General features: G+C 36.7%; 1 protein-coding gene across 7 annotated transcripts in view; it reads right to left on the bottom strand.

Moving 5' to 3' along the window:
• Positions 1 to 6,329: 6,329 nt before the first annotated feature.
• The window catches only part of TBC1D19 (TBC1 domain family member 19), a 104,751-nt gene continuing 92,889 nt past the window's right edge, over positions 6,330 to 18,191 (bottom strand). For all 7 annotated transcript variants that reach the window (XM_011365491.2, XM_023534256.1, XM_011365519.2 and 4 more), the window contains 3 exons: positions 16,698 to 16,813; positions 12,238 to 12,308; positions 6,330 to 11,213 (listed from right to left, as the gene is read on the bottom strand). In XM_011365491.2, the coding sequence (XP_011363793.1) occupies positions 11,139 to 11,213; positions 12,238 to 12,308; positions 16,698 to 16,813 (262 nt within the window). In that variant the 3' untranslated portion in view covers positions 6,330 to 11,138. The remainder of the gene's footprint in view (positions 11,214 to 12,237; positions 12,309 to 16,697; positions 16,814 to 18,191) is intronic.

Below are 18,191 nucleotides of genomic sequence, written 5' to 3'. Positions count from 1 at the left end.
CTTTACATAGCTTGAATGTTTTAAAATTTATTGAGACTTGTTTTATGACCCAAAATATGTCCTATATTTATAAAAGTTTTGTGTGTACTTAAGATGAATGTGAATTTTGCTGTTGGACAGTGTGTTCTATAAATGTAATGAGATACTTGGTTAATAATGTCGTTCTTTTATATTCTTACTGATTTTTCTGACCCTCCCGAAAGCTCTATAATTTTAGATTTGTCTATTTTTCCTTGCATTTCTATCAATTTTTCTCCCTATATTTAGAAACTGTCGTGTATATAAACATTTAGGACTGTTGTATCTTCTGGATGAATTCACCTTTTATCATTACGACAATGTTCTTTGCTTTGGAATCTAATTTGTCTGATATATTGCCATTCCAGCTTACTTTTGATTTGTGTTAGCATGCTGTACCTTTTTTCACCCTTTTAACCTAATTATGTCTCTGTGTTAAAATGAGTTTATTGTAGGCCAAGGAAAAAAACAATCCAATTTCTAAAAAATAGAGAAGTTGGATAGACAATTTTCCAAAAAAGATATGCAAATGGCCCCCAGCCTTGGGTAGCTTCCTCTCATGCATAGTCTGAATAAACTGGATAGTTAAACAATAGAAATTTATTTCTCATAGTTCTGGAAGTTGTGAAGGCCAAGATCGAGGTGCTGACAAGGTAGGTTTTATTCTGAGGTCTCTTCTCTTGGCTTGTGGGTGGCAGCTCTATCTCTGTGAGCTCACAGGGCCTTTCCTTTGTTGCCTGTGCCTGTAGAGAGTTCTAGTCTCTCCTCCTTCCTATAAGGACACTAATCCCATCATGGGAGCCCCACCCTCACGGTCTTCCCACTGATTGCACCTCCTAAAATCGTTACATTCAGGGTTAGGGCTTCCACATAGGAATTTTGTAGCAACACGAACATTCAGTCCATAACATCCATGTTGGACAAAGGCAGAAGTCTCCCCAAAATTGTGTTTTGAGGAAGACTAGATCTACAAGATGTTAATAGTTTGTGTACATATAATTGACAAACTCTGGTTAAACAGGTAATTAGGTTGTTTTACTATAAGAATTCTCTGTCTCTAAGGGACTAATGTGTAGTGTAAATCTTCAAAAGGAAAATACAATACTAAACATTTCCCAAATGTATTGATCATGAAACCCTAAACATGGCAAAGACCTTTGACAGGTCCCACTATTCTGGACTTGCTATTTATTGCAACACTACGTACCTATTAAATGTGGACCCTTTTGGGACATGAACAGAAGTTTCTTTTCTTCTTGATAGTTAAAGTGTGTAGTGTTAAATGTTTAATATGCATCATCTCATTTAATTTTCAGAGTAATCAGCTCTATCTGATACTGATTAGAATTTTACAGATGAAGACATTAAGGCTTATAAAAAGGTTAGGTAATTTTACCAAGGTCACATAGCTAGTAAATAGTGGAACTTGGATTTAAGTCTATGTCTATCTAGTAGAGCTAAACAAAAAAATATGGAATGTTATGAAAATATTTGTTTTCAATGGTGGTGACTATTCCATTTCCAACACAGGGTTACTAATATGCATGGTTTTCTACAAAGCCCAGGTATAGGAATTCTCCCTTTCCCCTCTGCCATCTGCGTGGAAGAGGTGTCACATGGTGATGCTAAGAGGTGTACGCACATGGTGGTTGAGCATTTGTGTTGGTACGAGAAGCCTGGAAGGTCAGGAAGGGTGCTGTTCCTGCCCTCTAGGTCATGCCACTGACCTTGTCCTAGGGCTGAAGTCCTGGGCTGGCCTTCTGTCCAGAGACATCCCTGTCTGTCATACAGAGCTCCTTTATAATGTTTCTGTGTTTAGCCACCAGCCTGACAGGGTTGGGGACCTCTCTCAGGAGGGTCTTTTAGCCTGTCCACAGACCTAAGTCTTTCTTTCCATACACGTATTCAGGTCTTTCCATTTTCTTTAGGCTCTCACACATGAAATACTTAATCTTTCAGCCACTTTTCTCCTACACTAGGGAAGGAAGCCCATCAACACTAAAAATAGTTTGCCTTTCTTTGAGGGCAAGGCAGGCACAGTCCTATAAAAGGTGACGGGGGGAAGAGAAAAACTTGTCTATTTCTTCCTATACAATCTTACTACTGACATTTAATCCTCTCGTTCACATTCTTCCTCCCCACCCTCTCATGGGTCAGTCTATCACTGTGCATGCTATGGGTGCAAAATTATATTATATATGGGACATAACTTGTATATTGGAGAAAATGTGTTGCTTCCTATTTCATGGAAACTTTTCAATGATTCCATTTATAAAGGAGAGATCTTTTTGTCTGAGTAATTAAAATACTCTCTCCCTAAGCCACGAGTAAGTCGAAATAATGAATAGCAGAAGCAAAGAAGAGAGAGAGGGAAACCCAATTTATTGGAAGTGAAAAAATATATAGGTAAATCACCAAACTCATGCAGTGCTAGAGCAGAGACCACCACAAGCACAGCTGTCTGAAGGAGCAGCTGACCTATAATCAGACCATACCAACCTCTTGCTGCCTGAGGGAGCAGGTGCCCCACCACAGAGAGAAATGGCCTGGACAGCAGCAGAACTGATTGCTCAGTCACCTCTGATAGGATCAGCCCATCCACACATCCCTGTTCATCCCACTCTCCATCAGAGTTCCAGCTTCCAGTCATCAATCACCTAAACTTTCCTCCCTTAATCTGACCTAATTCCCATCTACTCCTCCCTTTTTCCCCTCCCTAGTAAACTATTTCCTTCTGCCTCTTGGGATTCCCGATTCCCAGTGTGAAGTCAATAAACACCTGTGTTTTTCAATCTCTTCTCTGAAAGTTCTATTCACCTCCTCATTTCACTAAAAACAGAGTGTATCCTGGGGACACATTTCTCTGCAGCCCTCTCAAATGGATGATTTCTTTTCTCTTATGCCCAGAGTGCTTCAGCTCCAGCCTTACCCTTCAATACTAATTTTAGAGTGTTGTTCCCTCTTTCTTCCTGCAAACCTCTCCTGTTCCTTTGCGGCTCACACCATCTGGTTACACCACTCTTCCTCCTCCGTGTTAGTCACCTAGGAGCTTCTGGGTCTTTCCTCCTCATTTGCAGTAAAACTAGCTTTTATAAGCAACTCGGTTTTCTCCTTCATCCCTACGCCTGTTGTTCTTCTTGGTGACTTCGACATGTCTGCTGACGAGTCCTCCAATGGACTCTTGGTTTCTTGACTTTTTCCTATTTGTGGTGATGTTTTCTTGTACTTTACCTCAGTTATCCAACATGCCCAGATCTTGGCATCAACAAAAATGGCATCAAAATTTCAAACACAAATATCTCATTCTGACTACAAATACTAGCCTTCCAAGTTTCTTGAAGAAGTACCCTTCCTTAAAAAGTGCTTTTATTTCTTTATTATGACCTTCAATTCATCCATCCCTCTTTAACATATCTCCCATTACCCTTCGTTTCTCTTCTTTCTTATCTTATATTCTATGACTCATCATAATAGTTTCTTCCTTGCAATCCTTAACATCCTTGCCCTATTGAATGAGGTTTAGAGGTCCAATAAGCAGCATCCTTCTTCCCGCCTGAGATCTGAGTTATTAAGAGATAAAATTAAAACCCAGGCAGAGGAAAGCAGATGAAGATGTCATCTTTCTGACTGATACAGTTAATCCCATGGAATGGAACTTAATTTTGCAGCAAGGATGGGCTTTCCATACAAAGTCTCAGACGTATCCACTCAGTGATGAATGGAACAACTGCAGCCAGCCCCTGTTATTCTGTCACCTCCCAAAAGAGGAGCAGTACAAAACATATGTTCGCTGTGGGCTGCTGGATCCCAAGAGAAAGATGAGAGAAAGGTGTTGGCTTTAGAGGCCCCCTCACTGATCCTCACATTACCAACATAACTCACTCCTCTCCACAGAGTGAAGTGAGGAGCAGTACAGCAGTGAACTCCCTCTACGCGGAAAAGCAGCATTAGGACCTGGCGATACCCTTCCCCCGGTACCCCTCTTCCTCCATCACACTTGCCTTACAGAAAAGCCCAGTTTTCTGGGGTCTTTTTCCTATCAGCATCGGAACAATAGCAGGTAGTCTTTAAAATACTTTAACGTATTTTCTCTCATTTGTTCATTATAAACACCACAGGAGAGAAACTGGACAGGTAGAATCACTTATTTTATAGGTAAGAGAATTGAAGCAAGGTGAACTTACTGTGTCATACGTTACTGTTGATATGGTAAACTCAATTTATGTGAGAGGAAGTGGATTATAATAACGTGCCTTTTGTCATGTAAGGAAATGTATTCAGGGATTATGGTATTGGGACACGAACCATTATTTTTCTTACCATAGGACAGATGGGGCCATTACTTCAAAAAAGAGGTGTTAGTATTCTCTTTCCATAAAAAGTACTGCCTCTTACCACATTTGTTACTAAAAAAGCAAACATACAAATATATAGAAACATTGAATTCTCTGTACAGTACCTTGCTCAGAGTAGGCATTTGATGTTTGTTGAATAGATATATATGCATACCACATATCTAAAAAAAAGTTTTAAGAACAAAGAATACAAAAACAATTACCTAATTAACATGGCAAAGGCATTGATAATACCTGAAGCCAACTGCTTAAGTTAAAAGAATGATTTGAAGAAGCCATTTAGATGATCAGCAACAAAGAGTTACCCAATTTATCTTCCCTGTGTATCAATATCTCTCCCCACTGCATTCTGCTTCTGCCTGTTTCTGTTCCTCCCACTGTTTTATACCTTAATTGGCCAAACTATTAAATATTTAAAATATTGGTTGTACTTATTCAAGAAAGAAGTCCATTTAATTTTAAATTAAGTGAGCTGCAACACTTCTGTATATTCTATTATAGGTTCCAGTCAATGAATAAAGGAAAAAAATAAGTAAAAGGCATATAGATTTTTTCAAAAAGTAAAATTATCTTTATTTATAGATGACATATTGTATATGTAGAAAATCTTAGGGAAGCTCCAAAAAAAAAAAAAAAATACTAGAAGTAGTAAGTTTACTAAGGTCTCGGGATACAAGATCAATATAAAAAAATCAATTGCATTTCTATATATTAACAAACCATTATAAATTGAAATTAAAAATACCATTTATAATAACATAAAAATGTGAAATAATTAGGAGTAACTTTAACAAAATATGTGCAAGACCTGTACATGGAGAACTACAAAATATTGCTAAATGAAATGAAAAACAACCTAAATAAATGGAGAGAGATACTGTGTTCACAGATTGGAAGACTCAATGTTGTTCATTTTCCCCACACTAATTTTTAGATTCGATGCTATCTCAATACAAATTCCAGCAGCTTTTTAAAAAAGTACAAGAGAAAAACCTGATTCTAATAGTTATTTAGAAATGCAAAGAATTCAGAATAACCAAAATATTTTTGACATAGAGAAAATTAGAGGACTTACACTACTTGATTTCAAGATTTACTCTAAAGCTATAAAAATAAACACAGTGTGGTAATGGAATAGGAACAGACATAAATCCATGAAACAGAACAGAGCATCCAGAAACAAGCCCACATATATATGATCAATTTATTTTACACAGAGGTGCTGGCATAACGGGGAAAGGCTAGTTTTTTCAGCAAATGGTGTTGGAACAATTGTATATCTATATGCAAAAACATGATCTTCAACTCATAACTTGTGTCATACACAAAAATTAACAACAAAAAAGAGAAAGGTTCATAGGCCAAGAAGTAAAAACTAAAACTATAAAGTTTCTAGAGGAAAACACAGTAAAAAAATCTTGAATTATGCAAAGATTTCTTAGCAAAGACACAAAAATATGAACCATAAAAGAAAAAATAGATACATTGAACTCAGCAAAATTAAAACTTTTGCTCTTGAAAAATACTTAAGGAAATTAAGAGACAAACCTTAAGCCAGGAGAAAATTTTACAAACCAAAAGTGTATCCAGAATTAAGAATTCTTACAGCTTAAGAAGATCTTGATTAAAAATGAACAAAAGATTAGACCACTTTACAAAAAAATAAGTATAAATGGCATATAAGCATGAAAAGATGCTCAACATCATCAGTAGTTAGGGAAATGCAAATTAAAATCACTATTGGAATGACTAACGTGACAACAGCAAGTGGTGATGAGGATTTGGAGCAACTAGAGCCCTGTACATCACTAGTGGGGATGTAAAATGGCAGAACTACTTCAGAAAAGAGTTTGCAGATCTCTTAGAAAGTTAAACTTATGCTTACATATGACTCATCAATTCTACTAGGTATTTACCCTGAAGAAAAGAAGATCTATGTCCACACGAAGGCTTGTACACAAATGTTTATAGTAGCTGAATCCATAATACACCAAAACTTGAGTAAACATGTCTATTAAAAAATGATACATAAGCAAATTGTGAAATATTTACACAATGAAATATTACTCAGTGATAAAAAGGAATGCACTACTAATCACACAAGGACATGGATGAATCTTAAAACATTATGCTGAGAAAGGGAGCCAGAAACAAAAGAGTATATACATGTATAGAGAGAGAGATTCCATTCACATGAAACTCTAGAAAAGACCAATCTAATCTTCTAATCTGTAGGGACAGAAGCATACCAGTGGCTACCGAGTGAATGTGTATATGAGAAATTGAGTGGGGCACAAAGGAAATTGATTTAGGTGATGGACATGTTCTTGACTGTAGTAGTGGTGATGTGGGTATATACATTTGTCAAACCTAAGAGAACTGTACACTTAAAATGCATACATTTTACTGTACATAAATTATATCTTAGTAAAGTTGATTTAAATGAAAAATACTGAGTGAACTGACACATTTACTTTGTTTCTCTCTCAAAATACTGTTCCCTTTTGGACTTCTATAGGCAACTCCACAATAAAACAGTTGTGTGAGACTGGACAAGAAGTTATTACTCTGAACTGAGCAAGTTTTGCCATCAGTAGAATGAGTGGATTATATTACATGACTTCATTCATTCATTCAATAAACATTTATTAAAGCCCACTATGGGATAAGCACTACACCAGGTTCTGGAGATATAAAGCTAAAAAAGACACCATTTTGCCCTTAAGGAGTTACGGTCTAGTAGAAGAGAAAAACAAACTATTATATGATTATGATACAGATTATGTATACTTAGGGTATGAGAATTCCTAAGAGAAGTACTCTTCTCTGGTGATGTAACACCTGAGTTGGGATTTGAGGTACAAGTAAGAGGTAAAGAGAGGAGAGAAGGCATTCCAAGCAGAGTGTGCTATACGGGCAAAGCGCCAAAGGAGAGAGACATACTATGTGTTCAAGGTACCTCAGGTAGCCTAGTAGGTCTAGGACATAGAATTCATCCTTGTAAAATCAGGGTGTGTCTTGATTGAAAAAGGTAAAAAAGATTCCTCGAGTTTAAGCAGTATGTACATAGAAGTCCTGTACAAAATAATGATACTCACGATATAATAGATCACCTAAAAGGTAAAATAACTATACCTTCAGTTAGGATCCTTTCTGCTACGAAAAAAATCTTTTGGCTTGTGTGACAAAACAGTCCAGGGGTAGACTGGTGACGTGTGACCTGGGGACCAACAAGGTACACGGAGCAGCTGTTCACTCTTTCTGTTCCCAGGCTACAGCACCTCCTATATCTTTTACAAATCCAGCTTCCCTGAGAGATTAAACCAAAGCCTTGTAGTCAAGTTTCACTGGTCCTCATTGGTCTGAGATTTTGCATGGATCCTGAAGCAATCCCTGTGGCCAGGGGGATGATATATGGTGACTGGCCTGGCCAGGACCCAGAGGCCCTGTGGGTAGGAATCAGCCTCACCTGAAGTACTTGGGGGTGGGGTTAGATTACCAAATAAGAATTAGAGCCTTTATGGACAAAGGGAGTCTTGATACTGAGGAGGAATTATATTTTAAGGAAAACGGATCCTGACAATTTTCAGAACAAGTCAGGGGATTTCGGAACAAATACCTATGGACAAATACCTTCCTTCATCTTCCACATCCTAGGATGAATCAATGAAAATTCTCACAAAGTGATGTGAGAATCAGAACACATACACAAAAACCTATCACTCAATATTCTAAGCACTGTATTAGTGGACGGACAGTTTTATGAGAACAAAGAGAAGGGCAGAATTCTAATTTGCAGCTCCAGGATATCATGACAATAGAGATATTTTAGTGGAGCTTTGAAAAATGGAGGTCCTTCTGGCAGAGACAACATGCGTGGCAGAGCTGGTGGAGGACCCGCATGGAACCTGGCAGGAGCTGTCGTCCAGGGTAGTGGCTGTGTGTGTGAACACAGGAATGGAAAGACCAAACTGTGGAGAATTTGCCCTGCTTTGCAACAGAGCCTGGTCTTTGTCCTTTAAGTAATGGAATGCCTTTTAATTTCTTAAGCATTTAAATGACCCAATTGGATCTGTATATACAGAGCTGCAGGAATGGATTAGACTTTTCCTGAGACAAGAAGGAAGGGGAGAAGTCAACGGAGGGTAAAGCTAAGTTTTGAAGTGGTAGATTGAGAGGGAGTTCAAGCCTAAAGTTCTCCATTTTCCCTATGGAACTGAAAGAAAAAAATACATGCTGAGTGTGAGGGGGTGCTATGCAGTTAAGACAAGCTGGAAATTTCAGTGAGCCAGAATGCTGCATTATCAAAACATTCTGGTAAAAAATATTGTTCAATAAACTCTTCTATAGTATGAGGTCATATATATTACATTAGTGGGTGAATTGAAATATAGAAGAGCAAATTACAATCTGTCTATTAGTCTATTTCACCATGAATGCCAATGCCATAGGTAGAATAATTACATAAGCAACACTGGTCACTCAGATCCTTGTGGGAACTGGCAGAGCAGATGTGAGGGGGTGTCCAGCGATGTAGGAGATAGCACAGGAGAATGCAGGAGGAAGGAAGCCAAGAGAAGTAGTGTGAGGAGGTGCAGTTAGAGATGGAGTGGGCAAGACAGCCTGACTGCCCTCAGTGCAGTATTTTAACAAGCAGCCAAGTTAAGAGACAATGTGCATGGCATATGGCCGCATGGCTGAGAGGGGTTTGTGACAGCAGCAAAATGTGTGGCAGCCTACTAGGCTTGGCTTTGGGATTCAGATCTAGTACTGGCTGCAGATGCCTGTTCCAAATGTAAGGATTTCCTATGTCATAATCCATTTATTTTTTTATAGACAGTCTTAAATTATCAGATAAAGTCATCAAATGCTAATGAGGTTGGACATTTTTCATATATTACCTTCTACCACTAGACTTTTAAGACATCATATTTAAAATTAATTGCCAACATCTTATATTTTGCAGTTTAAAAAAGTCACTTTCAAATACTTTTTCTCATTTGGTCTTACTCAATCCTATAAGGTAAATAGAGCAAATACAATAATTTCCTGCTGCCTGTCCTTCTGCACCTTCCCCCACATTTGTAGATAAGAGATTAAATTATCTAGGGACGTACAGCTAGACTCAGAACTGTCCGGTCTAGTGATATTTTCTACTCTACTCTACCGCCACATTGCTGCTTTTAAAAAGGCTTACGAACATGCTCCTAAAGAAAAAGGCCAAAGATGGGTGTATCTGTACAAATCTGACCTTAATCATTTAAAACTCTCTCTCTCAAACATATTTTTTCTCAGCTTCTCAGAGTGAGGGAAGGAGGGAGATAACAGCCATGGGTGTGTGCTTATCCTTGTGATGAGTGTGCATCTGCACACACAGAATGGCAAAGCACGTGATTCCAACTGTGTCACCTTCAAAAGCAATAAAATAGGATTTATTAGGAATCAGTCACTGAATAAATTTTGTCCTCAATAAGTCAACAAGGACCAGATGAATAAAAGCATATATATATATAATGAAGATTTTCAAATTAATACCTATTTATATTAAATTCCACCACAGTTATAGTATTGTGCTAAACCTCATACATTTCCTAATAAATACTCTATAAATAAATGACTCAGGAAATACATTTGGAGAAAACAATACAATTCTAGGCATTCAGTAAGAGTATCAATCTATTGATTTAGAGTTTTGTTAAAATGATCAGCATCTTGAATTTGAACCTAAAATCGAAAGACAATGGTTTTTGGATTCTTTTCATATACAATTACTTCGTATTGCAGAAGTGGTAGGTCCTTAGGAAATAATATATAATTAGACACTTCCCTGATAATGAAGACCAAAATAAGATTGATGCCTTGCACAATGTCTTCAGTCCTAGAATGAATGTCTAGAACCTACTTCTAGTCTTTCTCAGTTGCTCTGCCCTAGAAGTAAATCTCATTAAAACAGCCTTCAGCAAAAGTGGATATGGTTTTTATTTTTCACTCCCTTCACTAAATCCTTAGGTGTCATCTCTGTATATTTCCAAAGTAACAGAATTTGGCAACAGGCCTTAGCAGTGTCAAGTCTTCTAATCAAGAGATGGAAGGCTAAGAAGTTTGAACAGATCACTCCAGAACTGTATCTTTTTTCAAAAAATAATGAATAAAATACTGTCGGATGGACATAACTGTATTTGACCTTCCCCAGTAGAAAACTTTAAGGGAGAAATAAAGTAGAGAGAGATCTAGAAGATCTCTGGTGAGAGAAAAGTTGTTAAAAACACCAAAGTACATTTGAATTTCTACTTAAAAGCATGATCTTCTTCAAGTCTTCCCACATCCTACCCCACCCCTGGCTCTGAGTGAAGAGCAATTTGTAAGACAAAACAGTACATCAGAGATAAATTTACAAACTGACATAAGAGAATTGTCCCAGTGGCTACATTAACCTCTTCAAGTTTATTACAGTATCTTTAGTTCTTATTGCATATATTATTACATGCTTTTTACAAGTCAGGATTATATATATATAGTATGCTCACTTTAGCAGAAGTTAGGTCTATTGCTTCTCTCTTGGAAATCAGCAGCATGCAGTGCAATATTTGGTGTGCAGAGTTATTGTTTTAAAAAGTGAAAAACTAGTTAGGTTCAACTGAGGAGGGAACATGATCTTTATTGGCTTATATACGAAGTTTAATTTTGGTTTTATGCAGAGTTTGCATAGTTCATGATTAATTTCTAATGAAAAACTAAATATGTTGTCAGTGACCTTGAAGAAGATCAGGTGACAGTAGCAAACAAAAATATTTGAAGAAGAGGCATAACTTTTAAAGTAGAAAGGTCAGCAAGAACTGCCTGAAACAAAAAAACAAAAAGAATTATTAATATCAGTATTCTAATCAGCAAAGTGAAGCCTATGAAATAAGGTAAAACAGAAACACCATTACAATGTAATTCTGGTATTGACAGACTCTAAGTTCTTCAGATTTGTCCTAAACCTCTGCGATGAAGCTACAAGTTCTGCCCTTCTCTTGTCTGAGTATCTTAATGTTAGAATATGTGCAAAATGCTAAAACGTGCAGTAGAAAATAATCTGGACGTTAGCCGTGAGCCTTCTTCAAATACACAAGGTAGCATGAGTTTATAAGAGGTCTAACATTTCAACTTGCTTCTATAAATAAACGTACATTATGAATCCTAGTCCTGTTGTACTGGGATAAGGAGTAACTGATTTCAGGAAATCATTTTGAGATGGAAGCAATGTTGATCCAGTTGCAAGACGCATAAACATCCTCTTCCCTTTAAACAAAGAATGTAGCAACTATTTTAAGGATAAAATTTGCATTTCTATGAGCGATAAATAGAATAATAGGGTAAATCCCTATTTAACCAAAAGATGTTTCAGGTATAAATTATACTACTGAAAAGAAACCAGCTTTAAATAATTAACCCACAATTAAAAACAACCAAAAATTCCATGCATCTTTACTATATATCATCCAAACACATGCTCTTTAACTCTCTCAACTAGCTCTTCTTCGTTCTGTGAGCATAACACATGGACCTGAACACCAAAAAGAAAATGCAACATAGGACCCAACAGTTTCTATTAAAATTACTCAATACCTTGTTGCCCATAATGGGTGTAGTGGTTTCCTATAATAATCTTCTTTATGACTCTTTCACAAGAAGATTATTTTCAAGATATTAAGGAATTTTGAATTCTTAATATTACTTAGCTCAGAACTTACAAGTTTTACCCAATTTAAAAAATTAGGTTATGAGTAAAGTCTGTCTTATGCATCTGAGACTAAAGTGCCCAAGACTGGCAATCTCTCAGGAACTATTTCCATCCCATCAGAGTGAAACTTATCCTTACTTCGGCTGCAGCCAGAGATGTCACCTCCATCAGGTTTACTGCTCGGAAAGCAAACACAGCAGCTGCCAGGACTGGAAAAGAACGCACACTATTTCAATTGCTGGCCTACTCATCAGCCTGACAAATTTACTGCTATGCCCACAACCCACTACCAGAGCTCAGAACTAGTGCTTTACACAACTGCATGCCCGCATTCTGAGTTAAGGTCTTGCGATGAATGGAAATTGTCTCCTCTGGAGAACAGCGCTGGATAGCTAGATAAACTGTATTTCACAATTTGGGGAAAAAGAAAAATTCAATGTTCTTTAAAAAGCCATTTTATAAATTGTTTCTTCCATACTTATAACTTAAATTATAAAAAATTTTAAATGATATGAAGACTTAATGACTGTCTTATAAATTAAGATCTATTTTGATGCAGATGTTTCTTACTGATGCGATAGAGGCTTCTGAAAAGTTAAATGAAGAATAAATTTTTAAATATATCATGTCATGTTTCATTTGTATTGAGGAAACATCCTGATAAAAATGTGGTGATCATTACTTTTCTTAAAAAATCTTCATAATATTTTGTTATATTTATATTTTTATACTCATCATTGAACTTTCTTAGAATGTCACAAATGGATATATCTATGGGGAGAGCTGCTATGGAATTGATCTTGACATTTGCATCAATGTTAGCTATAGGAAAAAGTTGAAACTTTGGGGGGGAACCATTATGTGATATCTCGAAGGTCAATATTATACTTTGAGTAGAAAACAACATTTGGATTTTTGCTTCCATTAAACATAGGCATATAAAAAAGAAGTAATGCTAACATGCAATACTTCTCATTATAGAATCTACCATAAAACCCCACGTGAGAGGATGAGTCACTGCGAGCGATGGACTTATGCAGGAGGCAGGCGTCCCTGATCAGGAGACAGTACTGTCTGGAGATGACTCTTGGTTTTTTCCCCCCTTTTTTTTTTTTTTTTTTTTTCCCCATCACCAGTGGTGGTAATACATTTACTACCCAATGAGTTTTTGAAGTTTAGGAAATGAATGGTAAGGAATCTTCAGAATTCTTTGGAAGACTGGTTTCTAAGTATACTGGATAGCTAATGCGAATAGATATACAGCAGTTAATTCTAATACCAACTCTATGAGTTAAGTACTACTTTTAGCCCCATTTTACAATGTGGAAACAGAGGCACAGTGAGTTTGGGTGACATATTCAGAGTCACACAGGTAGAAAATAGTAGACTGAATACAACCCTGGCTCTGGCCCAAGCATCTAACCAAAATGTGATGACATTATTGAGATTGAAGGTAAGCAGTAATGACATCCCTAACATGGGAATCTATGTGCTTTCCTAAGAACTATTTTCTCTGCTGTCACTCAGAATGAGTTTCTAGAGATGGCGTGAAGGATGACGCCACGGTGGTCCCGGGCTCCCTCAGGTAGGAGGCTGAGGCTGAGGAGGAGTCAGGACCCAGGCCTCTTAATTTCGCCAGACAGAGGCAGAGTGCAACCAGAGGCTGGGAAGCACAGGCATTTTTCTAGAGGACAACAGATTTTAGACAGCTTGGCAAAAAAGCATTAGAATTAGAGAGAAAAATTCTGGGGGAAAAACAGTAGTGGTGAAACAAAATTTAAAAGGTTAAATCAGCTGGGATTATCTAATATGTAACAAGGCATAAAAGAGATCTGGGATGAAGAATTTACTGTTTAATTCTTTAAAAAGAGAAATACTTTAAAGTCACTGAGCTTCTACGTTCACAGGAATAGCAAAGAAAACCAATTATGTGAACCGGCATCTTCTTTATAGTCTCCCAATATCTGCAATCATATTTGATGGTGGAGACATTTTAGAAGCCAGGGAGTGTGATCGTCACTTCCATTTTCTGTGTATAATTTAACAGAGGTGGTAAAAGCTTGACAGGATGGTCAAATTTTCTGCTGTAGCAGGAAAGAGTTTTACATGGCGGGAAATTGTTTTTCCAAATGTAGATAAGAAGGGGAAAAAAGAGTAGTTCACTAATTGACCTCAGCATCCAAAATGCTTATGTGCTCATACCCTTTATTTATCTTGGTGTCACATCACAGAAGTTCCTTTCCGTCTGCTTCATGTTTGCTTTGCCCAGCCCTTCCACAGAACAGGTTTGTTTGCCAAGGAGAAAAGGTCTATACTTTAGGATATTTTCAAAATCACGTTTCATATGAAATATAGAAATGCTAAGTTTTACCTTTGGTCTTTTAAACTATTCTCATTAACTTTAAGTAACACTATCATGGACATTAAGACACCTTTGCTTTAAACTGTTTAGAGGCTCTAATTAATTCACAATTAAAGCCAGAAATGTTTACTAAAATATTTCTAACAACTATAAAATAACTTCCTTGAGCAAAAAAAGGTGGATATGAAATACTCTGACTAAAAAATAACAAAATATTTAAAATATTCAAAACTAATTTGTATATATCTCTATAAAATTATCTTCCCTGTGCTCTTTATTTGAATTCCATGGTAGGGGAGTTCCTATCAATCTGGTTCCATTTTAAAAGGCATTCAGGAAAAGCAGTGTGGATTGCTTTTCTACCTATTCATCAGTAACTTTTTTATTAAGGCACTGAGCTCATGGCTTTGCGCCTGCTTAGAGCAAATGAGATATTCAGCATTCATTTAGCTCTCTTATACTTCTGTTTGCTGAGGGTGATAAGTTACAGAATGAGAGAATTTAAATTGAAAGAGGCCTTGAAGGCCTTCCAAGTCAACATTTCTTTCATAGTAGAAATTCTCTTAACCCTTCAGGTGACAGTTAAAAAGTCCATTCTACTTTTGGAAAGTCCTAATTATTAGAAAGCACTTTCTTATACTGACCCCCTTTCTTTAACATACTCTAATATCTTTTTGAAATGATACAAAAAGCTATTTACGATACTTTTCAAAACTTATGACATACCCTGAGGAAAGTTATTTGGTGGAAAGTCTAAAATCCTGTTGTCTGAGAAATGGTAGCAGAAAACATGTCTGTCTGGCCCGGAAAACAGAAGACTTTGGAGAAAGGATGGGATGTGAGCGTAGAAAAAAACATGATGATCTCTGGTTTAACAGGAGTATGTTTTAGCAAGTCGGTATTATCCCGAAATGAAATGGGCCACCTGTTAAGACAGGAATTACCCTGTTCTGAAGTGTACAGAGAGAGGATGAGGACTGCCTAAAAGAAGTTATACCTGATGACTCCAGGACTCCTTCTATCTCTAGATTATATATATCACTGTCATTATGTATATCACTTCATCCAAAAGGGATGAAGGCAAACCATTCTTCTTTAACTCATATTCGTATGGGCTTTAAAAACAATTGGGATAGAAGGATACGAGGAGTTGTTAAAAACATTAGTAAGTGATAGATGCCTTTGATGACAGCAGGGGTGACATTTATCTTCATAGCACTTTATTATTACTTTAATAATCCTTTTCAAATGCCACGCAATTCTTCTAGACCTCATAGCACTCAAGAGTATGTTTAAATGGTATGTAGAGAATCTTCTATAAGAAAAGGATCTTCTTCAATTAAGCATTATTTCCACAATATCCCAGAAAAGTGTCTTTACAATGCTACTGATACAAGGTAAGGAAACACAGGTTAACACAGTTTAAAAACTTGTTCAATATCACACAACTGGAGAAGGTTGGACCCAGCACTCTGCCAATTTTTTTTTGCTCTCCATCCATTGTTGTGAAAACCTTATAATATTTATTTGAATTTCCTGGTAATCCCAGTGATAAAAATAACTGAGTCTACTTTGTACAAGAGAAGAAAAATAAAGTAATTAATAAGAAATCCGTACTCCATGTGTTATCATACAGTTGTCTTGTGTGATATCTGTTGTAAGAACTGATTAATTATTAAATAAGTGATGAAAATGTGGCTTCCTGAAAAAATCATGAAATATGTTTGGTTTTAGAAAATATCTAAAAGGGGAAATTCAGCCACCATGGCAGGAATTAGAGACATAAAGGAAAAGGTTTTGAATTCAGTATAAACTGAAGTCCAGAAGAGCTGAGATTTCATTGGTGCAGGAAGGCTGAGTGTCAGTTTGGATTTTATAGGGCAGTTGAGAAGGAGCCCAGAACAAATGCTAAGACAGTCAGAGGAGTCCAGAGTAGAATGAACACCTACACTCTGTTGCACAGACCTCACAGGTGCTGAGAGCTGGTAAGCCCTGGCTGGACTAAAAGGGGGACAGGAGGAGAAATGGACTGATGCTGGGCAGTTACACAGACATACCTAGAGAGCAGAACCTCAGCACTTGTCTTCTAAGGCAGTCATATCTATTAAATGTTCATGAATTAGAAATGACAGGTAACTGCACACTCAAACTCTAATTAGAGACGGCAGATGTTAGAAAAGAAAAGGACTTCACTATAGAAACAGCATGAGTTTTACAGACAAGCACTTAATCTTACCAGCAAGAATTTCCAGAGAGTTGTATCCTAGAATTCTATCCCACAAAAGCAAGAGTTGATCTGTAGCTAAGTATCCGGAGAAAGCTCGAACCATCCATTTAAATGATATGCGAAGTCTGTAAGCAAAGAAAAAATAAATTTTACCAGTGTTTTTTTTTTTTCTCTTACAAACAGGCAATATCTTACAAAAGGTTGGAAGAGCCCAAGCAATTCTTTTGTTAAGGTAACTCCTCTGTGAGTCTTAGAAATCATCTGGGCGTTTAGAACTCAAGTACTCTCTTAAAAGGTGCAAAAGTGCAATGGTGAGGAACCATGAGTCCTCAAGTTAGTGGTCTCAGAGTATTAAGAGGATGACTTACGTTTGCTGGGCCCCCCTTTATGTTATATAGTTAGTTCATCCTTTAGAAAACTCCCTTCTACCTTTTGTTTTTCAGGGTGTGTACTAATTAGCTATCGTTGAGGTGAACTTATAGTCTTAACAGTTTCAGGCAAGCTGTGATCATTTGAATTTTTATTCAAAATACTTGAAAGGGTGCTTGATACCTGAATATTTTTCCTATTCAAAAAATTATATTACACACGCCCGATCTCATCTGATCTCGGAAGCTAAGCAGGGTCGGGCCTGTTTAGTACTTGGATGGGAGACCACTCAGGAAGACCGGGTGCTGTAGGTGTTAAAAAAAATTATATTTCTACATTTCAGTCAAATGGCTACATAGGATGAATAAAATAAAACAACAGGGAGGAGTTTTTAAAGACAAAGAAAAATAGTTTTAATGCTATAAGGGACCTTAGAAATAGATTTCCGATATCAAACCCTTCATTTAAAGATCAATCAGAAAAATTCAACTGAATTCCATTTTGCAAGAAAAAAAAAATTCTAAGAGGTATAAGATCCCACTATTTGTAAGTAGGTTATGTTACAATAGCAATTTATCTCTGGAATCAGGAAATGAACTCTTTGGTTTTGATGCCTTAAAACATAAACTAGTTCCTCACATTTCTGTACTATTAGTATCTAAACATCATTTTTCTGCCCCTGAGAGGTGCTAGCCAAACTCTGCTGGAATTGTTATTATATAGATAAATATTTGGGTTATCCTCTTAAAGCAAGAGAAAGGAACTCAGAGATCGCCTTTGTTGGTGCCATATTCTCTTAAGACTGAAAAAGATCCCCAAGTTTCAGAAATTCTTCAATATGAGATAACTATCGTTCTAATAGAACAAATGCAAAGTAATATTGACAATATTACTTAGTTTTGGTTAGTTTTACAATATCTGTTTAGTGATGCCAAAGAAACTTTTGGCCACTGGATATTTAAAATTTTTTAAATTCATTGGACTCTTAAGTCTAAATGATTAACTTCCACTAGCTTCATTTTGCTGGATCTCTCATAGAGTCTTATTAGAACAATAGTATCACACACTGTGCTCTCCCCATATACAGCACAGAATCAGTTTCTTAGAAATAAAGTTTAGTGAGCTATAATTTAT

The sequence above is a fragment of the Pteropus vampyrus genome, unplaced genomic scaffold, assembly GCF_000151845.1.
Source record: "Pteropus vampyrus isolate Shadow unplaced genomic scaffold, Pvam_2.0 Scaffold5, whole genome shotgun sequence".
In the NCBI taxonomy this organism is placed as follows: domain Eukaryota; kingdom Metazoa; phylum Chordata; class Mammalia; order Chiroptera; family Pteropodidae; genus Pteropus; species Pteropus vampyrus.
The sequence above is the reverse complement of the archived record's forward strand: the minus strand, read 5'-3'. Positions and strand labels throughout refer to the sequence as shown.